At 44.3% G+C, this 23113-nt stretch overlaps 1 protein-coding gene across 1 annotated transcript in view; it reads left to right on the top strand.

Annotated features, from left to right (window-relative positions):
- The window catches only part of cpxm2 (carboxypeptidase X (M14 family), member 2), a 259608-nt gene that overhangs the window by 122572 nt on the left and 113923 nt on the right, over window positions 1-23113 (top strand). Inside the window, exons 5-6 of the mRNA XM_038773322.1 lie at window positions 13708-13792; window positions 16793-16943. Of these exons, the coding sequence (XP_038629250.1) occupies window positions 13708-13792; window positions 16793-16943 (236 nt within the window). The remainder of the gene's footprint in view (window positions 1-13707; window positions 13793-16792; window positions 16944-23113) is intronic.

The raw sequence follows: 23113 nt of genomic DNA, 5'->3' as shown, positions 1-23113 counted from the left end.
CTCACTTGCTATCCTAGAAAGGATTAATCGTTTTGAACTCAAAGTGATACTGTGGTAATTGCATATCTCACAGCATTATATTTTCATGACTTTCAGTGTAGCAAACAGTTCACTAACCTCGCCCAACTGTTGGAATATTTTTTTAAAATAAATTTAGAGTACCCAATTCATTTTTTTCTAATTAAGGGGCAATTTTAGCGTGTTCAATCCACCTACCTTGCACTTCTTTGGGTTGTGGAGGTGAAACCCATGCAACACGGGGAGAATGTGCAAACTCCACACGGACAGTGACCCAGAGCCGGGATTGAACCTGGGACCTCGGCGCCGTGAGGCAACAGGGCTAACCCACTGCGCCACCGTGCTGCCCTGTTGGAATATTTTTAACACCAATGTATTACCAAGATTTATAATTGTTATGGTGGATTCAACTTGAGCTTAAATGAGCCGAGCTAATAGCAATCAATTCTTGATTTATAAGAGCGGATGGAGGGGTTGAAATGTGTTCACGCAGAGCTGCTTCAAGCAATGCCACAGGGACCACTTTCATAGATTATCATTGCATTTACAATGCAGAAGGAGGCCATTCTGCCCATTGTGTCTGCACCGGCTCTTGGAAAGAGCACCCTACTTAAACCCACACCTCTACCCTATCCCCATAACCCAGTAACCCCGCCGCACCATTTTCGATACTAAGGGCAATTTATCATGGCCAATCCACCTAACCTGCACATCTTTTGGACTGTGGGAGGAAACCGGAGCACCCAGAGGAAATCCACACAGACGGTGGCCCAAGCCGTGAATCGAACCTGGGACCCTGCAGCTTTGAAGCAACTGTGCTAACCACTGTGCTACCGTGCTGCCCTCTCATCTTTCTCTCACCAGGATCTTTTTTAATTCTTTCCAGCATCCCAGGCTGGGAGGGTAGGTGGGAGACCTGGGCCCAGCCTTGAAACTGTTTTTAAAATGGTAGAAAATGTCGCGCTTTAGATAGCATTACTTTCTTTTATTTTACTTCCCATGTATGTTAAACCATTCAAACCTGTATCTGATAACGTGATTGGTCACACAAAGTGTCCCTACCCAGTGTATCATCATACTTTCATTGGGTCCTCATAAAAACCTCTTTTTTTTTAATGACTGACTTCTGAAGCACCGATGAATGTAAGTGGGTTCCTGGCAAAGGCCAGGAATTTGACCTGAGTGTTTGAATCTTGGGGCTTGAAGTAACGTGGCTGTTTGGTTTTGTGATGCTGTGAGTTTGTTAGAGCTCAGCATTGGGTTAGATCAGACTCAAGGTACTAGAAATTGGCTTGCCCCTCCCCCATTCTTTCTGTATGTGGGGGTCACAATTTATGGCTTGACACACTAGTTCCTGTAGGGGTGAGGATTAGCCAATTTGGTGCTCCCATGTCAATAATGCGCTTATAGCATGTGGGTGGGCATATACTGCACTGCTGCCCTCCCCATAGCACTACTGCGGGCCTCTGCTCTGACCAGGCTGTTAGTACCTGGTGCAGGTAGCCTCCCCGTTGCACAGGTACAGCCCCTATTAAAATGAACTGAGGATTTTGAAAGACTCAAGCCACAGGGAATACAGATGGCATGGGTAGAGTATGAGGAGTGCGTTGGAACGTGAGAGTTGAAAAGCTGCGTTGTTTCCTTTGGGAAATTTCAACACGGTGCTAGTGAACCAAGGCAGGCTTTCAGCCCAGCCCGCCGTCACACACATTCCTCCCGTTCCATTTTCACCCAGCCCCAAGCAGACCGGAAATTCAACCTTCCATGCAACCTTTCCGAGGTTGGGTTTGCAGAGTCAGGAATTGTCCTGATGCCCCAATCCTGACCCGGTGGCAAAAATTCAGGCCTGTAAATATAAAACATTTATGGGCGGCATGATAGCACAGTGGTTAGCACTGTTACTTCACAGCGCCAGTAACCAAGGTTTGATTCCCGGCTTGGTCACTGACTGCATGTAGTCTGCACATTCTCCCTGTATCTGCGTGGGTTTCTTCCGGATGCTCCGGTTTCCTCCCACAAGTCCTGAAAGATGTGCTTGTTTGGTGAATTGGAAATTCTGAATTCTCTCTCTGTGTACCCAAACAGGTGCCATAGTGTGGCGTCTCGGGGATTTTCACTGTAGCTTCATGGCAGTGTTAATGTAAGCCTGCTTGTGACAATAATAAAGATTATTATTATCTATGTGTGGCACCAGAAGATGCAGGAGTGACAAACCATTTCTCAGTATGCATGGACGGTCTCTGGGCCATTCAATCTCTCCCTCCCGCCTGGCCAGCTGTGACTTCCTGCCCCTCTGAGGAGCAACTAATTATAGGCATCTAGGTGAGGTCTGGGAGTCGGAGTTCCTTGAGCCAGAAATTTCTGACAGTGGGCACACACCCAACCTCCGCACCCTGAGCTTCCTTCCCCCAAACTTGTTCAAGGTAAAACTCTGACCATTCTCTGACAATGAAGGGACTACGCACTGTTTAGGTGTTACTTGCTAAAGTGGGTGGAGGGTGGAAAAACAGTTATTGCAATGAGCAGTGTGTTCACAGAAGGTCATGTGAGAAATTAAAGCAATTGTATGAAAATCCATCTGCTCGGTGTAATCTCGGAGGTTAAATCATTCAAACTGTGCCAGAAGGTATGAGTGAACTTGTTTTTCAAATTATGCAACAAAAGTCACTTCTTTAACTTTAGTTGTCTGGACAACCACATCCCTGGTACTCCATGTGCCTTTAATAGGTTTAAACACAGTAATTACAGTGAAAGAATTGCTTCTTCAATATTTCAAAAAGCGTTAAAATAAAGTTTTCCATGATGGAGGTTGGCTTGTGATTGCTGCTAAATCTTTTTTTATGATGCTGCCTGTCCTGCAATCACTTCAGATTTGCCAGATGTGTAGAGTACTGTCACGAATAGTGTTATTAACATTATTTTCACTCCTTCGGAAAAAACACATCACCCGCCTTCAGAACAAAAAGGTACCATTTCAGGTCAAATATTTTTATTTAAAATACATTTCATGTTGGTTATGAAACACTATTTCATCAATATCTAAGGTTCCTTCTAATCTTTAAGAACACCTGAAATGAAAAATGAAAATCGCTTATTGGCACGAGTAGGCTTCAATGAAGTTACTGTGAAAAGCCCCTAGTCGCCACATTCCGGCGCCATTCCGGAGGCTGGTACGGGAATCGAACTGTGCTGCTGGCCTGTCTTGGTCTGCTTTAAAAGCCAGCGATTTAGCCCAGTGAGCTAAACCAGCCCCTTTCACCTTGGTAGTTGCTTTCACAATGAAACAAAATTACATTGTATTTACAGAGCACCTTTGATGTACAACAAAGCATGCCAATGTGCACCAGGGAGGCACTGAGCGAGAGGGGGTACTAGAAAGGTTGACCAAAATCTGTAGGTTTGAGGAGAATCTTAAAGAAGGAGTGGGGCAGTTAGCTGGAGGGAATACATTCCCGAGCTCAGGGGTGAGATGATTGAAGTCAGTGATGCCAATAGTTGGGTGAAGGAAGTTGGAGATACAGAAGAAACTAGAGTTGCAGGAGCTTGAAGTTTTCAGAGGGTCGCAGGTCTAGAGGAGATTACATCGATAGGGAGGGGAAGGGTGAGGCCATTAAGAGAACACACAGGTGAGAATTTTAAATAAGGCACATTGGATAAGTAGCAGACATTTCAATGTCAGTAAATGTCGTGTTTCAGCAGCAGGAGGAGAGGGAGTGCTGTCCAGGGGACTGCCGGGAAGGTGAGTGACTGATTGTTTAATTAAAAAACTTAATTCATCTATAGGCGGAGTGCACGTGGGACTGCTGGGTAAGGGAGGTACATATTTGTGTGGTTGCTTTACCCGAAACACTACTTAGGTAGTGTCTCCCACCCATCCTCTTCCTCTAACCAAAACAAAGTTCTGTCCGTCGGATTGCTAAACTAACAAGTTTTTTTTTCTTGTTTTTTTTTGGTTTTTCAGTAGTTGGGAAGTTAGTTCAGTGGGAATGGAGGCTAGGGCAGTTGAATGTTCATCCTGCAAAATGTGGGAGGTAAGGGTCACCTCGAGTGTCCCTGCTGGCTACATCTGCGGGAAGTGCACCCAACGCCAGCTCCTCGAGAACCGCGTTAGGGAACTAGAGCTGGAGATGGATGAACTTTGGATCATTCAGGAGGCGGAGGGGGTTATTGAGATGAGTTATAGGGAGGTAGTCACACCTCAGGTAAAATAAGAAGGTAGATGGGTTACCGTCAGGGGAACAAGAGGGAGCCGGCAAGCAGTGCAGGGATCCCCGCAGCACGGTAGCATTGTGGGTAGCACAATCGCTTCACAGCTCCAGGGTACCAGGTTCGATTCCGGCTTGGGTCACTGTCTGTGCGGAGTCTGCACATCCTCCCCGTGTGTGCGCGGGTTTCCTCCGGGTGCTCCGGTTTCCTCCCACAGTCCAAAGATGTGCGGGTTAGGTGGATTGGCCATGATAAATTGCCCTTAGTGTCCAAAATTGCCCTTAGTGTTGGGTGGGGTTACTGAGTTATGGGGATAGGGTGGAGGTGTTGACCTTGGGTAGGGGGTAGGATGCTCTTTCCAAGAGCCGGTGCAGACTCGATGGGCCGAATGGCCTCCTTCTGCACTGTAAATTCTATGTAATAACAAGTATACCGTTTTGGATACTGTTGGGGGGGGGGGGAAATACCAGGGGTAAGCAATGGGTCACAGGTCTCTGGCACAGAGTCTGTCCCTGTTGCTCAGAAGGGAAGGGAGAAGAGGAACAGAGCACTTGTCACTGGGGACTCCATAGTTAGAGGAACAGACAGGAGGTTCTGTGGGAACGAAAGAGACTCATGGCTGGTATGTTGCCTCCCAGGTGCCAGGGTTCGTGACGTCTCTGATCGTGTTTTTGGGATCCTTAAGGGGGAGGGGGAGCAGCCCAAAGTCATGGTCCACATAGGTACCAACGACATAGGTAGGAAGAGAGATGGGGATTTGAGACAGAAATTTAGGGAGCTTGGGTGGAAGCTGAGAGCTAGAACAAACAGAGTTGTTATCTCTGGGTTGTAACCCGTGCCACGTGCTAGCGAAGTGAGAAATAAGGAGAGAGAGGAGTTGAACATGTGGCTACAGGGATGGTGCAGGAGGGAGGGTTTTGGTTTCCTGGATAATTGGGGCTCATTCTGGGGTAGGTGGGACCTCTACAAACAGGATGGTCTTCACCTAAACCAGAGGGGTACCAATATCCTGGGGGGGAGATTTGTTAGTGCTCTTCGGGGGGTGTTTAAACTAATTCAGCAGGGGAATGGGAACCTAAATTGTAGTCCCAGTGTACAGGATGTTGAGAGTAGTGAGGCAGGGATAGGGTTAAAAGTTTGAAAGAGGGCACCGGCAAGCAAGATTCTGGTTTGAAGTGTGTCTACTTCAACGCCAGGAGCATCCGGAATAAGGTGTGTGAGCTTGCAGCATGGGTTGGTACCTGGGATCTCGATGTTGTGGTGATCTCGGAGACATGGGTAGAGCAGGGACAGGAATGGTTTTTGCAGGTTCCAGGATTTAGATGTTTCTGTAAGAACAGAGAAGATGGTAAAAGAGGGGGGGGGGGGGGGGGGGGGTGGCATTGTTAATCAAGGAACGTATTACGGCGGCAGAAAGGACGTTTGAAGACTCGTCTACTGAGGTAGTATGGGCCGAGGTTAGGAACAGGAGAGGAGAGGTCACCCTGTTGGGAGTTGTCTATAGACATCCGAATAGTTCCAAAGATGTAGAGGAAAGGATAGCAAAGATGATTCTCGACAGGAGCGAGAGTAACAGGGTAGTTGTATTGGAGGACTTTAACTTTCCAAAAATTGACTGGAAATACTATAGTTCGAGTACAAGTAAGATTAGGGCCAATCAAGGATAGTAGTGGAAAGTTGTGTGGGGAATCAGAGGAGATAGAGGAAGCGTTAAATGGATATTTTTCATCAGTGTTTACACTGGAGAAAGACAATGTTGTCGAGGAGAATACTCAGGTACAGTCGACCAGGCTAGATGGGATTGAGGTTCACAAGGAGGAGGTGTTAGCAATTCTGGAAAGTGTAAAAATAGATAAGTCCCCTGGGCCAGATGGGATTTATCCTAGGATTCTCTGGGAAGCCAGGGAGGAGATTGCAGAGCCTTTGTCCTTGATCTTTATGTCGTCTTTGTCAACAGGAATAGTGCCAGAAGACTGGAGGATAGCAAATGTTGTCCTCTTGTTCAAGAAGGGGAGAAGAGTCAACCCTGGTAATTATAGACCTGTGAGCCTTACTTCGGTTGTGGGTAAAATGTTAGAAAAGGTTATAAGAGATAGGGTGTATAATCATCTTCAAAAGAACAAGTTGATTAGCGATAGTCAACACGGTTTTGTGAAGGGTAGGTTATGCCTCACAAACCTTATTGAGTTTTTTGAGAAGGTGACCAAACAGGTGGATGAGGGTAAAGCGGTTGATGTGGTGGATATGGATTTCAGTAAGGCGTTTGATAAGGTTCCCCACGGCAGGCTATTGCAGAAAATATGGAAGTATGGGATTGAAGGTGATTTAGCGGTTTGGATCAGTAATTGGCTAGCTGATAGAAAACAGAGGGTGGTGGTTGATGGCAAATGTTCATCCTGGAGTTCAGTTACTAGTGGTGTACCGCAAGGATCTGTTTTGGGGCCACTGCTGTTTGTCATTTTTATAAATGACCTGGAAGAGGGTGTAGAAGGATGGGTTAGTAAATTTGCAGATGACACAAAGGTCGGTGGAGTTGTTGATAGTGCTGAAGGATGTTATAGGTTACAGAGGGACATAGATAAGCTGCAGAGCTGGGCTGAGAGGTGGCAAATGGAGTTTAATGCGGAAAAGTGTGAGGTGGTTCACTTTGGAAGGAGTAACAGGAATGCAGAGTACTGGGCTAATGGCAAGATCCTTGGTAGTGTAGATGAACAGGGATCTCGGCATCCAGGTACATAAATCCCTGAAAGTTGCCACCCAGGTTAATAGGGCTGTTAAGAAGGCATATGGTGTGCTAGCCTTTATCAGTAGGGGGATTGAGTTTAGGAGCCACGAGGTCATGCTGCAGCTGTACATAACTCTGGTGCGGTCGCTCCTGGAGTACTGCATGCAGTTCTGGTCACCACATTATAGGAAGGATGTGGAAGCTTTGGAAAGGGTTCAGAGGAGATTTACTAGGATGTTGCCTGGTATGGAGGGAAGGTCTTACGAGGAAAGGCTCAGGGACTTGAAGTTGTTTTCGTTAGAGAGAAGAAGGCTGAGAGGTGACTTAATAGAGACATATAAGATAGTCAGAGGGTTAGATAGGGTGGACAGTGAGAGTCTTTTTCCTCGGATGGGGATGACCAACTCGAGGGGACACAGCTTTAAATTGAGGGGTGGTAGATATAGGACAGATGTCAGAGGCAGTTTCTTTACTCAGAGAGTAGTAGGGGTGTGGAACGCCCTGCCTGCAACAGTAGTAGACATGCCAACTTTAAGGGCATTTAAGTGGTCACTGGATAGACATATGGATGAAAATGGAATAGTGTAGGTCAGATAGGCTTCAGATGGTTTCACAGGTCGGCGCAACATCGAGGGCCGAAGGGCCCGTACTGCGCTGTAATGTTCTATGTTCTATCTAAATGGGATTTGATGTGGACTAGGATGCATTTTGGATGAGCTAATGTTTATGGAGAGTGGCCAGAAAAGAAAGCATTGACGTAGTCAAGAAAACAAACACATGGAACCAATTGATATAATTAAACTTGTAAGTGTGGAACCAAGCAAATGCTAATTCAGTAGACAGTGAAAGACATGGGGAAAGGATGGTTTGGTCAACTATCAACTGTGCCAAAGACTCCACAAAAATCAAGGAAAATGGGGAATGTGAGAAGTGGTAATGCCCATTGTCACAGTGAAAGAAGATGTTATTTGTGACTTTGATTCAAAGCTGTGGCAGACACATAGCCCTATTTGGAGAGATTCACATCGAGTTGCAGGAAAGATGAGCATGGATTTGAGAGGCAACAACATGGTCAAGGACTTTGAAGAGGCAGGGGAGGTTGGAAACAGAATGATAGTTTGCAACACCAAATGGATCAAGAGTGGCATTTTATGGAAGGGGGTGATAATGGCAGTTTGGAAAGGGAGATTGTGTTGGAGACTGCAGTGGAGAAAAAACCCTGGTTGTCTTTGCATTTTAGGATAATCCTGTGGTAATTATTAGTTTTGGTCAATGCCAGGCAGCACATGATATAGTCCAGCCGGACCCTATTAAATCCAGGATGTCAGTGATGTAATGGATTACAAGGGCTTTGTTTGTGAGGGACTGGGCATTATAGATGGAAATGCAATATGGAGGTGGAAAGCGCTCACCTGCTGGCAGAATGAAAGAGGGCCAGGTTGGGTAGGGTGACCAAGATGGGAAGGAGATTAACAATTAAGAGTACTCCCCTGTGAGCATATTGAGTGGGAGAGACAAAGATGGAGCATAATGGAGTTGCTGCTTATAACAAGACATTCATAGCTGCCTCATTGCGCCCTTCAGAGAATGAGGTGAAAGGCACAGTTGGTAGATTGGGCTTTTCCAAGAGGGATTCAAAACCTGACATGACGCCAGGAGAGCATGACAGCAGAGGAAAGTGAAGGATTGGAGTCACAGGGACAAGGTATCTGCAAGCGGAGAACTGGGTGATGGGAAGGGGCATAAACTGGACTAAATGGCTGGAGATGAGTGAAGAGAACATAAATAAAAGGAGATTCAGACATGAATCCAAAAGCAGTTTGTGAGTCGACGCCTCGATTCCATCGATCTCCTGGGCTGGTTGAATTAGACCATTTGATACTGAACTCAGCTTCTGACCCCATATCATCTCCATCCCCAAGAATGCCTACTTGTACCTCAGTAACATTACAGTTTCTGCTCATGCCTGAGCTCAACTGCTGCTAAAGCTCTTCTAAGTCTTGTCAGCTTTCAACTATTTAACAATATTGGGGTGTAACTCGAGACTGATTTCCTTAAATACCGACCTGAAAAGGTAATTTTTCTTCAATGAATCAAGGTCATTGACTAATCATAGAGGTTGATATTAACTTGTACTGCCCTCAATATCATTATAGGCAATCAATAGCCCCAAAACAGGGTTGATAGTCTTCCTGCTCCATTCTCGGTCTTTTGACTAAGATGAAACGTCAGATCAAGCCAAAGATGACGTGCAATGCCTTGTCTTGCCAGCTAGGACCTTGTATGTCTCTGTGGCCTTCACCCTTGTACCGGGTGCTCCGGTTTCCTCCCACAGTTCAAAGATCCCACAGTCCCACAGTCCAAGGGACGTCTTCACCCAAAGGGTTGTGAATCTATGGAATTCCCTGCCCAGTGAAACAGTTGAGGCCCCTTCATTAAATGTTTTTAAGGTAAAGATAGATAGTTTTTTGAAGAATAAATGAATAAAGGTGTTCGGGCGGGAAAGTGGAGCTGAGTCCACAAAAGATCAGCCATGATTTGGTGGAGCAGGCTCGAAGGGCCTGATGGCCTACTCCTGCTCCTAGTTCTTATGTTCATATGTCCAGGTTAGGTGGATTGGCCGCGACACAATTGCCCCTTAGTGTCCAGGCATGTGCATGTTATGTGGGGTTTTAGGGGATAGGGCAGGGGAGTGGGCCTGGGTAGGGTGCTCTTTCAGAGGGTCAGTGCAGACTCGATGAGTCAAATGGCCTCTGTCTGCACTGAGAATCCTCAATCTAGCAGAAAACCTTCCCTGTTCTGATTTTAGTAAGGTGCTGGCTGGTGTTTCTTCTATCAACTAAACTCGGCTGGCTTGTTGCACGCGGAGCTTCCTTGAAGATTTATGTGCATGTGCAAGTGTTGGCATTTTGAAGGGAACATTGCTTGGGCACAACCTCATTTTTCCATGAGCAGCACATTCTCTATTGCTGTGCAGCTGCACAACTCAGAGGGAACTTTGGTGCCGGCTTAAAGTGACTCACCTGTTTCGAGTGCAATCAATCACCGAATATTCGAAATGGACCCCAAACAAACTTGAGAAATCTACTTTCACTCGATCTACTCAAGCTATCACAAAAATTACAAGTGGGGTTGGGTGATTTGGGCCTATTATAGTTTATGATATAAATCAGAATCTAAGGCAACACTTCTACCAATTACCCAGCATATGAATAAAATGGCTTCTAATCCTGATAGGATAAATTGAGTGCATTAATACCCCTGAAGAATTGAGTAAAGCAGTCAACGAGGCACTAAATGGTATTCAGTCAAATTTAATAGACGAATTGAGCCAGATATCAGTAAGTGCCTGCTGAATATGCCGAGTCTTTCGAGGTGATTTGCATTTATCACATTTATTCACGCAGAAGGATCCTATACTTTGTTCAAATTAATCATCCATTTAATCAATAAATATAAATTTCATAATTTTAACTCAGTCAGAGCATAATAGGCAGGCAATATTGGAATCAGACATTGTAGGAAGCAGAAAACTTTGAGAAAAGACTTTCTAAATTCTTCCAGCCCTCTTGCTCAGTGACAAGCGCATTGGGGCCCAGGACCATCCGACCTATAAATCTTTAAGGTGTTCTTTAAAAGTTGTGCATTCTGACTATTTTCTTACTTTGCAATTGATCTATTTTTAATCATAAAAACAAAAAAATAAGCAACATTTGTGTTTATCTATAATTCAGACCCACCATCCATCTTGCACAATATCTGTTCTGAAGAAGTCATATTTTGACGCACATCATTAATTCTGCTTCTCCCTCCACAGATGCTGCCAGACCTACTCAGTTTTTCCTGCACTTCCTGTTTTTATTTCAGATCTCCAGCATCTGCAGTATTTTGCTTTTATCATTCATTCTCTTAACCCAATTCCCCCACCACCCCTCCCCTGTGGCCCCCCAACACACCTCTATTTAGCAGTACTTCCATTTGTCCTGCTTAAAAGAGGCACCATCCTCTCCAACTGTTTCCATCAAAACATCCCTACTCACAGAGCACTTTTAGCCTCTTCAACTCGCCACAGTAGCATTCTTGTCTTTTAACCTCAACACATTAGGATATAAATGAGTCCAGGCCTGCTGGAGAAGTGTGGAATGAACTGAATGGACCTGAAGATTGATATAAATTGGACCTCAAGCCTTCTAAATGAGCTGCTGGTGCTGGCAAAACAGTATAGGTGTACTGACAGAAAAATGTATATATTTGTAAGGGATGCGATGTAAGCCATGAGGTGATAGTAGAAGGCTGTGACCTCTCTCCATCAACAGTGGTCATATTTCATTGCGACTCTTAAGGTAATGTCTTGTTTCACACAAAATTACATTATTTCTACCAGGAGATTGTGGTCCATATTTTAAAGGCATGGTTGACAGCACAAGGGTAAAAGTAAATGAAAAGTACAGCAACTGATTGAAGCTTCTCAGTGCCATCAATTAACAAGCTGACCGTGATCCTTGATCAGAGTGCTTGGAGCTTGGCGTACCACAAACTAATTGGCTGTGTGGTTTTCAGATCAAATCATACACACAAAAAGTATGTTGGTTTATTTTCATCATCCCTTTCGTACTGTATAACCCGACCTCCCCATGATTGAATTTCAACATTGTTGCCTCATTAAGGCTGCTTTTGGGAAGTCTTGACAGTTTGCCAACATTTTGTAATAGCTTTCGCTTTGCTGCCTAAGATCACACCCAAATGCACTGTGGGTGGATATTGATTCCAGCGTGTACCCATCCTTAATGGAAATATTGGACAGGGAATAATCTTTGGTTGATTTGACAATTCTTAGCCATCGCATCTTTACCAATAAGTGGGATCAGATGTTGTTGCAAAGCCCATGATTGAACATCTATCTTGAGTGGGACATAGATCAGTTAAAGTGGTTTTAATGACAGCGTCCAATATTGTTGCAATTTGTGGTGTATATTGGGTCACCCTTTTGTAGCGTCATGCAGGAATGAAAAGATTAACTGACCTCTGTAACATTACAAGTAGGTCCTCTTTACAGCCTCCATTCTTGGTTAGGTATCAGGTATCAATTGCCAAAAGTTTAATTCATAACTGATTGAAGTTTTGTTTATCTGGTAGAATGCATTTTAATTATATTCAAAATACATTTTCTGGGTTGTATGATACCACTTGAGGAATTCCCACTCGTTATAGCCTTGAAATTATACTGTGAGAGCAGTTATGATTGCTTATCGGTTATTGATTAAATCATAACTTTGGTAAAATAACAAAAGGATTGCATTCACATTTGTTAAACGTCCACATGCTATTTTCCGAATTTCAAGATGCCCAATTTCTGTGTGAATTCTTAGCAAATTAATTTATTTAGTTGCAGCAAACGTGTCTTTTAGTGCAGTTTGTTCTGGGAAGCCCAGACATAGTCCCAGCTCTGCATTCGGTGCTGCATGTTAACATCATCTGAATACCTTTGTCAGAACATTTGCGGAAACTTTTCCGGCATCTTGGAGGTAAGTTTGGGGAAAGGGGTTCAAGGACACAGCTATGAATAAGGCCAGCCCGTCAACATCTGCTGTTATAGGAGGTGACTTCCGAGTGCTGAAACTACCTATCAGTGGCGGGTAACTAATTAAAATAGAACTGTTGAACAGTTACTGTGCAGAAATAGGCCATTCAGCCCATCATGTCTGCGCTGATCAAAAATGAGAAAAGAAACTAGCTGCTAATTTTAATGCCACTTTCTAATACTTGGTCTGTAGCCTTCCAGCTTACAGCACTTCAAATGCAGATCCAGGTACCTTTTAAATGAGGCAACTTAAGCAGCGAATTCTAGATGCCCACCACCATCTGGGTGAAAAAGCTTTTCATTGTGTCCCCTCTCATTCTTCTACCAATCAATGCCCTCCTGGTAATTGACCCCCTCAACTAGGGGAAATAATTATTTCCTGGCCACCCTATCTAAGCCCCTCTGAAATTTGTACACTTCAACTATGTCACCCCTTAGCCTTCTCCGTTCGAAGGGAAACAACCCTAGCCTGTCCAATATCCTCATAGCTGCAATTTTCAAGCCCTTGGTTATGAGGGGAATTAGTGGGCATACTTGGAAGACTATGGAAATTTGCCAATGCAGCACAGGACCTTGCTGTGGCATCAACTCATCTACTCACAGGCGAGGCAAGCAGAACTGAAGGTCAGATTCATATGCAAAGGCCATTTTAAAGGATAAAATTCATATTCCTTCGGGCATTGATTGCAATTGCCAATCGTTTGTCATCTGCCGCCAGATTCACAATGCAGTGCTGGGTGTGTGGGATCGACTGGTGGCCCCAACTGCTGTGTTGTGCCTCCGTTTTGTGCTGTCCTCACCTTCTATATTCATCTCAGTAGCCATTGCGCCTGCAGGCTTCCTTTCAATTTGAACACTTTAATTAGTCCTCCCTTGTCCTCAGACCACCTGCCAACCCTAATGGGACAGTGGTCCAGCAGACGGTCTCTTCGTTGGCCTCCTCCAGAAGATTGCAGCTGATACCCTGCCGCGTCTACGTGCAGGTTTACAACCCAGAATCAGCCCAATATTGGGCTAATGACTCGAATGGGAAAAGTCTGCTCATTGTTAATACACATTTGAAAAATTGTTACCCCTCAGAGTTAAATGAATTATTTTTCTAGAAAATAAAAACAAAGGTGGAAGCGTCAGTAAACCCAAGACAAAATGTTATTCACTAGAAATTTTCTCCTTGTAGGAGTGACTGGGTGACATCGTACTGCGTTCTGTTGAGCAATGACAGCCACAGCTGGGTCACTGTCAAAAATGGATCAGACGATATGGTGAGCTTCTTAATATTAGTAATGAGTTATGTAGACAAAGAAAAGCAAGCTGTATTTAATAATCGCTATTTAAAATAACAGATGCTAGAGATGGTGAACACAAAGCATAAATTTAAAGAAAGAAGTGATTTTCAACCAGTTTACATTTAGAGCCACTTTTCATGTGAGAGTTCCAGTGGAGCTGGAAGAAATCCAGTCTCTTCCAGTTCCGCATTTAGGCCGGTGGTCGGGTGCAATCATTGCTGCCTAGTTTTGCATTTGGGTCTCAAATATCTTATTCCCCCAATTTACAAATATAAAGGGCTTGATGCCTGCTTCAAGCATAGGAGCTGGATGCTCTTTTACCCATCTTTGACAATGTAGTGGATAGTGTGCAACAGCCCTGCCACCTTATTGGCTGTTCAGGCACCTGAAAAACAGGCGTGCTCCAGCAGAGTTCTCCCCTCAAAGAGTTTTGCCTGTTTTCTTCAATAGGTGCGTTCAGATGTTACTGAAAATGAGGTGATGTTTCTTTCTGAGACGCTTTATCTTACCAAAAATGTATGCTTATGGTTGTGTGACCTGAAGACAGAAATTACTGATTCTTCCTTATCTTGTTCAGAGTGGCAAAAGTAAAACCTGTGTTGGGTTATGTGCTGAAGGGCCTGCTGTGTATTCGTTCACTGGGAAGAGGGCTAGCAAGACATAGTTACAATGTCAATTTTTATGCACAATATCCTTTTACTTTTAAAAAGTGTATTGCTTTAGCCATACTACATAAACTACTTGTAATCCTTCATGTGCAATTCATTTGGAAAATATAGATTTTGGGCAGGTGATAACATGGGCAGCGCGGCTGTAATATAAAACACATGACATATCTATGGTGGCACTAATTATTATCTTTTCAATCGTCCTGATAAATAATTTGTAAAATGGAGGCCAGAGTCTAACTTTTGTCCTCTCCTCCACTCCAGAAGGAAAAGGTTATACTGAACATTTTTGCCAAATAGCCATAACTTCAACCAATTTTTTCAAGCCCAGCTGGCCTGTTTGTTCTGAGGTACTATTACGACCAGCCTCAGGTAGGGTTCCCCGAAAGTTGTTGATCTGGACAAGGCCCCTAAATTTGTCACCACCCAGCTGGGATGCCCCAAACCCTGTTGAGGAGGGATGACTGGCTCCATGTCTTCATTCAACCCACCCTATGCTGGTAGCAGCAAAGGTTTAGTCTAATGAGGTTCCCTTTCCCTAGGGTACCTTTTTAGACCCAATAGCTACATTTGAAAAGGAGCCAATTTAACCAGGCTCTGTGGAGCTAAGATAGAGTAAGGTTATTAAAAAGTTGAGGAGAAATGGAGTAGAAGTAAGAATTGAGTCCAATAGTAAGAAAATATAAATAAAAGGTTAGACGGAACAGGCCTTGAGTTGTGAGGTGTAGACGATGATGTTTTGCAGCTGATACAGGTTGATTCCATTTGTTGATTCTTCGGTTCAGGTGCTCAGTAGTTCAGTAGAGAGATTCCAGTTCTTCTTCCAGCTGCGATCCTTCTGCTGGCTGGTCAATTTTCATATTCAGAGAGAGTGTTTTCGATGCTCCTGGAAGAGCTGACTATTTTTGCAGGTGCCTTGTCTTGGATATTGAGTCACCTTCAGTGTGGCAAACTTCCATGTGCTTTCATAACAGCACACAGACATAGACCAGCACACACTGGGCTGTTCTCTTAACTAGCTTTGTCCCCCGTCTTTGAGTATTTGAAGTGTCCACTAGTCAGCCTAGGCAATTAGACCCAGGGTTTTTGGTTGAAATAGCTATTATATTCCTTCGACATTACCAGAAATGGTAATCAGTCTTTGGATTCTTCTAAAATTATCTTGTCTGGAACCACAGAGAAAGATTCCATTGTCCCTTAGATAAACACTGTCCAGCCATTCCTGTCAGTAGCTAGCGGTACCTTCTCAGCCATCTCGTGATCTATATCCTTTAAAAAAATATAAATCTTTTTAAAGTCCAATATTTCCGTGTCTGATTCCAGGATTTTTTTCTCCATCGTTATAACACTTTTTACATCCTTCTAGAACAATTATCATAAGAGATATTAATTGCTCATTCTATTAATATCATAGATTTTAGTCACAAATTGGAATCATAGCTCTCAACTCACGTAAGCCATTCTTAATCGAGAAAATAATATATTTGTATAGTTACTATGTCTTTCTATGGTCTCATGTCACCAATGCATATAGCATCTCCTATGAAGGGGCAGCACGGTGGCACAGTGGTTAGCACTGCTGTCTCACAGCACCAGGGACCCTGGTTCGATTCCTGCCTCGGGTGACTGTCTGCATGGAATTTGCATGTTCTCCCAGTGTCTGCCTGGGTTTCCTCTAGGTGTTCCAGTTTCCTCCCACAGACCAAAGGTTTGTAGGTTAGGTGGATTGGCCATAGTAATCTTTCACAAAGTGTCCAGTGGGATTACAAGGATGCGGCGGGGGATTGGGTCGAGGTAGGGTGCTCCTTCGGATGGCTGGTGCAGACTCAATGGGCCGAACGGCCAAATTCTGCACCGTAGGGATTCTATGATTCTAACTGGTGGCTGCCTTTGTTCAAGGTTTATAATCAAGCACTTTTGAAGTGCATTGGGAAAAGATGCTCTCCAAGAAATGAGAATGGGTTAGCAATGGTTGACACTAAGGTTTCTGCTGAACAAATGCAAAATTATCCATTATTTGGTGAGTCAGGAATATTTAGTATGCTTCAGTATGTGTGAGAGCTTATTCCATCAGCAGTCTACTAGAATTTACTCAGTGATCCCAGTAGCCATCTGTATCAAGTTCATGGAACACATGCCCTCTTTACAATTGGTTTTGGGTGTATACTAGTCTAGGATTAATCAGGAGATCAGCACATGGAGCAAGTGATCTCCACGTGTCTCTATCTACCTCAGTTTGAAACACGGGCATGTTATAGATTTTTAAAATATTGCATATACAGTTATTTATTGGATCTTTGTTTTTCAGATATTTAAAGCCAACCAAGAGAAAGAGATTCCTGTACTTAATGATTTTCCCACTCCCGTGATCGCTCGCTACATTAGAATAAACCCTCGGAGTTGGTACCCGGAGGGTGACATCTGCATGAGAGTAGAAATCTTGGGCTGCCCAATGCCAGGTATAATTCTATTTTACATTGTAGAGTATGATTGCTGAATCTTAATCCCTCGTAAATATACTTAGCTTTCAACTCATGATTCAGCTAATATTTTGATAATGAGTAAAAGTGAGAATGAAATCTGATCAAGTGCTGTGCTTGGTAAGGATGGCACATACTGGTTGGTTATTGAAATTGTGAGAATAGCCAGGTGACATCGAGAAACACCTAAGAGCACCGAATGTAGCAAAAGCTACGGACCTCGACAAACTGCACTGTAGTCCTCCAGAGGCAGCTGTTAACCAAGCTGTTTCAGTACAGCTAGAAGACTGACAACTGCCCAACAAAGTCAAAGATTCCCCAGGTACGCCCAGTCCACAAAAAGAAAGACAAATCCAATCCAGCCAGATACCACCCTATCAGTCTGCTCTCATCAGCACAATGGTGGAATGTAGCATTGATAGTGCTATCATGTGGCTCTCCTTTATATGGCTTCTTTCCCATCTGTAATGCACTGACTGGTTTTTCGGTAAGTGCTGCTGAAATGCTGGAAGTTTGAAAATTGTGTACTCTCAGCCCTCCCAACAGAGGTTCCTTTAAAATGTTTTCTTTCATCGTGACCATGGATGTCCAGAATATACAATGGAAAGGCAGGTCTTTGAACAATGAGAAAAACTGCTGGCACTCCAGGGAGTGTCTGTGCTTCATTCCAGTGGGTGTGACTAAGTAAACATGAATCACGCGACTCAGTTTTGTTGTGTGTGTGCTCACCTTCCTTGATGCTATTGTGATAAGAGTTCCGTTTTATGTTACAGCTTGCAATCTCTTGCTGACAGGCTATATACACAGAGCCAACCATGGAAGATGTTATATTCGATATTTCCTTGTGTAATAGACAAAGTTAATTATTAATCTCCTAGTAAGGGATCCTCTGGGGAGGAGTGATCATAATATAATAGAATAGGTTGAGTTCGAGAGTGATGTGCTTCAGTCTGAAACTAGAGTATTAAACTTAAATAATACCTAAATAAAGCAATGGAATAGGTGTGATGGTAAAGTTGGTTAGCCTGATTAAGAAATCAGGTTAATAGATATATTGGTAGATAATCAGTAATGAGATATTAAAGGAATATTTCATAATTCTTAATTAATATAGATTCCATATATATATTCATTTCAGGTAGGTGGGTGTCATTGCAAGAACAGCACTTATTGCATACCCCTAATTGCCCTTGAGAAGGTGCTGGTAAACAATCTTCTTAAACGACTGCAGTCTGTGTGGTGAATGTAGTCCCACAATGCTGTTAAGTAGGAAGCTCCACGATTTTGACCTGCATCGATGAACAAACAACAATAACATTCAAAGTCACTTAGTCTGTGGAGGGATGCTTAGAGGTAGCGACGTTCCCATGCACCTGCTGTCCCTGTCTTTCTAGGTGGCAATGGTTACAGCTTTTTAGGTTGTACTGAAGAAGATTTGGGAGGTTGCTGCAGTACATCCTGTAGATGCAACCCCCGTGTGACAGTGATGAAGGCAGTGAGGGTTTAAGGTGGTAATCGGGTGGCAATCAAGCACAATGCTTTGCCCTGGATGGAGTCAAACGTCTTGTGTTCTGGTGGAGCTGCACTCATCTGGAACATGACGACTTTTCCATTATACTCTTAACTTTTCCCTTTGTAGCAGTGGTAGACTTTAAGGAGTGAGAAGGCAAGTCACTTGTCATGGAATATCCAATTTCTAACCTGCTGTACATATAGTTTTTATATGACTGGTCCAGTGAAGTTTCTGATCAATGGTGACTTTGAGGATGTTAATGTAGGGAGTTCAACAAAGGTAATGCCGTTGAATGTCAATGGGTAGGTGGTTAGATTCTCAATTGTTGGAAATGGCCATGTCCTGGAACTTGTGTGACATAAATGTTATTTGATGCTTATGAACAGCCTGTCCAGGTCTTGTTGCATGTGCGCAAGGACTGTTCATTATCTGAGGAGTTGAAAATGGAGCTGAACTCTGAAATAATCGGTGAACATCCCCACTTCTGACCGTCTGATGGAGCGAAGGACAATGGTGAAACAGCTGGAGATGGTTGGCCCGAGGACACTATCTAGAGGAATTCCTGTGTGATTTCCTGGGGCTGAGATGATTGGCACCCAACAACCAAAACCATTTTCCTTCGTGCTAGGTGTGACTCCAGCTGGCGCAAAGTTGTTCCCTCGATTCCCATTGACTTTTTTCTCGGGTCCCTGAATGACATCCAGTGTCAAGAGCAGTAATTCTCACCTTACCTCTGGACTTCATCTCTTTTGTCCATGTTTGAACCAAGGCTGTAATGAGACCGGAAGCTGTGTAATCCTCGCGGAATCCAAACTGATCATCAATGAGCTGAAGAAATAAAAATTCCATGGGCAATCCTATCCATCCATAGGCAAACTAAAAAGTTTCAGAATAGAATTAGATTAAGATAATCTGATATTGCCAAAAAGAGTAGCAAGCCTGAAGATTGGGAGAGCTTTGGAAACCAAAAAAAGGATGAGCAAAAGATTTATAAAGAAGGAGAAAATAAAAATGCGAAAAAAAATTGACAATAAGTTTCCAATAAAAATAAATTGTAAAATATTCTACAAATATGCAAAGAGAAAGAAAATAGCAAAAACAAATGTAAGTACCTTCGAGGCTGAGACAGAAAAAATTATAATGGGGTACAAGGAAATCATAGTGACGTCAAACAAATATTTTGTAAATATCTGGACAGTAGAGGACACAAAAATGTAGCAGACATAATTGGGAACAAAGAGCCTAATAGGAATAAGGAACATAAAGTAATTAATATTAGTGATGAATATGCTGTGGACAAGTTAGCAGGAGTTAAAGCAAAGAAATCCCCATGAGCTGATGGCTGACATCCTCGGGTTCCAGCAGGGGTGGCTGCAGAGATCATGGATACACTGGTATCTTCCAAAGTTGCATGGATTCTGGAATGGTCCCATTGTATTCAAAGTCAGCAAATGATGCTGTGATTCAAGAATGATGTGGGAGAGAAAATGAGAAACTTCCAGTTAGTGCGCCTAACATCAACCATCAGGAACGTGCTGTCTGCAGTCAGGGCCTGGATGAGGGGGCTGCACAAGGTGCAAAACACCAGAACCAGGAGCTAGACTCGTAGTTGTAAATCATGGAGTTTTTGGGTGCGGTTTTACAGCCACACTGCACCCGAAAGGCAGCTCACCGCAGCTCAGCATGGCCGATAAAAGCCAGGAAACCCCACTCCTGGGATCTACCCGACGTGCAACGCTGTTGCGATGCTCACTTTTTAGTAAGTCTACATATTAAAGCGAGACATCTAGTCTCACTTTCATGTGCAGGTTCCCGAGTTACCTGAGGCGTGTGATCAATCTGCTTCATCTCAGAGATCTTGGGTGAGCGCCTTTTAATACTGACCTCCATAAAAAAGAAAACCAGACAAAACTCCATTTGTAGGGATGTCCCAGTGGATCGGAGACCCCCAGGTGCTTGCCCTTGGGCAACGTGGTACCCTGGCACTACTGGTGCCAACTTGGTACCCTGGCAGTGCCTCCTGGATGACAAACTGGCACTGCCAAGGTGCCCAGGTGGCAATGTCAGCTGGCTGGTGTACTGCCAGGCTTGCATTGCCAAGGTGCCAAGCTGGTATTTTTTTACATGGGTGCGATCGGGCCAGGGGTGCCCTATGTGGGTGTTGGGGGTGGGGCTGTGAGGAAGAGTGGGGGGGGGGGGGGGGTGCGCAGAGGTCCTCCCATAGTGCTTAGGGGGTGGTCGGGAGACCATTTAAAATTGGCGTTCCGATCTCTCGCTACCCTCAGGAGTTCCGGGGAGCAGAGTTCCTCAGTGTACAAAACGAGGCTATGTGTGTCCTCAGCTGTGCATTCCCCATTGAGGCCCCTTATCGAATGCAAGTCGCGTTTTATAGCCTTGTGTTTCTCGGCACTGCGAGCATCAGGAAACACGTGGCCTACACGCTCGCGGTGGAAGCCAGTTCCCATTTTGTAAAATCATACCCCTTATTTTTGCCCAGGGTCAGACCGAGCAGTGAGAGCAAATCTCGGGCGATCTGAGCTATCTGATCAGACAGCAGCTCCCCTCCTCCTCCTCCACTGAACTGATAGGAAGATACCCAGGTCGAATTGCTCAAGAGAAAAAGAGAGAGGCAGTGTTTCTATTTAAATGCTACAGTTTTATCTCGGGAAGGGCATAGGGCTGAATGTTTTACTGTAAGGTGACGAAAGAATTAAGCTGTGGAACAATGCCTGACAAGGTACCCGAACACAAAATTCACCTTTCACTCACCTGACAGTGAAATGATATTTGGCCATGACAACAACTTCCCCAAGGCAATGAAAGATAACTAGGCTTCTCGATGTGTTTATACATAATCGATTCTTAAATTCTTTTCAGCAGCACTGTCAGTCCAGGATCCCCAGGAGCAATAATATAAAGGCATCTTAGTATAGTTTATGGAAGCCCACTGGAATACAAAGTTTGCACTTCTGCCAAACATTTAGAGGACAATCTTTTGAGTAACTAAACCTCAGAATTAAAGTGCTCTCTTTCATCTTGCCTCACCTGTTCCTATTAATTTGGCAAATTCCAAGTACATTACTTTTCTCAATTATTTTGTGGGGCGTGGGTATCACTGGCGAGGCCAGCATTTATTGCACATTCCTAATTGCCCTTGAAAATCTGGTAGAGTCAGTTTCCTGAACCTCGTTGTTTCTGTACACTCACGGTGCTGCTGGGAAGGCAGGTCCAGGATTTTGACCCAGTGACAGTGAAAGAACGGCGATATCACTCCAAGTCAGTATGGTCAGTGGTTTGGATGGGAGCTTGCAGGGTGTGGTGTTCTCATGTATCTGCTGCCCTTGACCTTCTAGGTTGGTGGACGTGTGTTTGGAGGTGCTGTCGAAGGAGTCTTGGTGAGTTGCTGCAGTGCACCTTATAGATGGTACGCACTGTTGCAGGGAGTGGATGTTGAAGGTGATGGCTGGGGTGAGCATAGAATAGAATTCCTGCAGTGCAGAAGGTTACCATTCGGCCCATTGAGTCTGCACCAACCCTCTGAAAGAGCACCCTACCTAGGCCCACTTCCCTGCCCTATCCCCGTTATCCCATCTTGGGACACTAAGGGACAAATTAGCATGGTAAATCCACCTAACCAGCACATCTTTGGACTGTGGGAGTAAACTGGAGCACCCGAAGGAAACCCACGCAGACAAGGGGAGAAAGTACAAATTCCACACAGACAGTGACCCAAGGCCGGAATTGAACCCTGGTCCTTGACGCTGTGAGGCAGCAGTGCAAATTACTGTGCTACCATGCCATGCCATTCAAGCAGGTTGCTTTGTCATAGAATTCCTACAGTACTGAAGGAGGCAATTCGGCCCATCTAGTCTGCACTGACCTTCTGAAAGAGCATCCTATTTAGGCCTAACCCCCAGCCTATACCCGGAACCCTGGCTAAGGGCAATTTAGCATGGCCAATTAACCCTAACTGCACATCTTTGGACTGTGGAAGGAAACAGGCGCACACGGAGGAAACCCACGCAGACACGGGAAGAATGCGCAAACTCCACAAAGACAGTCACCCGAGGTCGGAATGGAACCATGATCCCTGGTGCTGTGAGGCAGCAGTGCTAACTACTGTGCCACAATGCCGCCCACATTCCAGAAACAAATCTTCCTACCGCGATAATATCGCCCGAAGCTTATCATCAAGTTAACCAAAGACAATTTGGTCTCGGATTAGCAAAGATTTCAGGTCACTGAAGTTGCAAGATTGGGCCTTAAGCCTCAAGTCTGTGACAAAACTGTCAAACGATTTGCCAGGTCTCTGGCTACGCATACGTAACATATAGTGCTCAAACGTGTCATTCTTCTTAGGGGAACAATGCTTATCAAAGTACTTCATCACTTCATCACATTTCTTGTGATCTTCCTCATTATCAAACACAATCGAGTTGTACAGTTCAAGCGCTTGTGAACCTGCCACTGTTAGCAGCAAAGCGATTCACCTTTCATCAGGCTGGGCCTATAGGCCCACGGCCGAAACATAAAGTTCCAACTGCTGTTTGAACAGCCGCCAGTTCTCAGCTACGTTACCGGACATCTGAAACGTTGGGGGGCCCTTAATCCATCCATCTCGAGCTTCAGCATTTTC

This window comes from Scyliorhinus canicula, chromosome 16 (genome assembly GCF_902713615.1).
Source record: "Scyliorhinus canicula chromosome 16, sScyCan1.1, whole genome shotgun sequence".
Classification (NCBI taxonomy): domain Eukaryota; kingdom Metazoa; phylum Chordata; class Chondrichthyes; order Carcharhiniformes; family Scyliorhinidae; genus Scyliorhinus; species Scyliorhinus canicula.
This window is presented reverse-complemented; position numbering and strand designations above follow the sequence as displayed.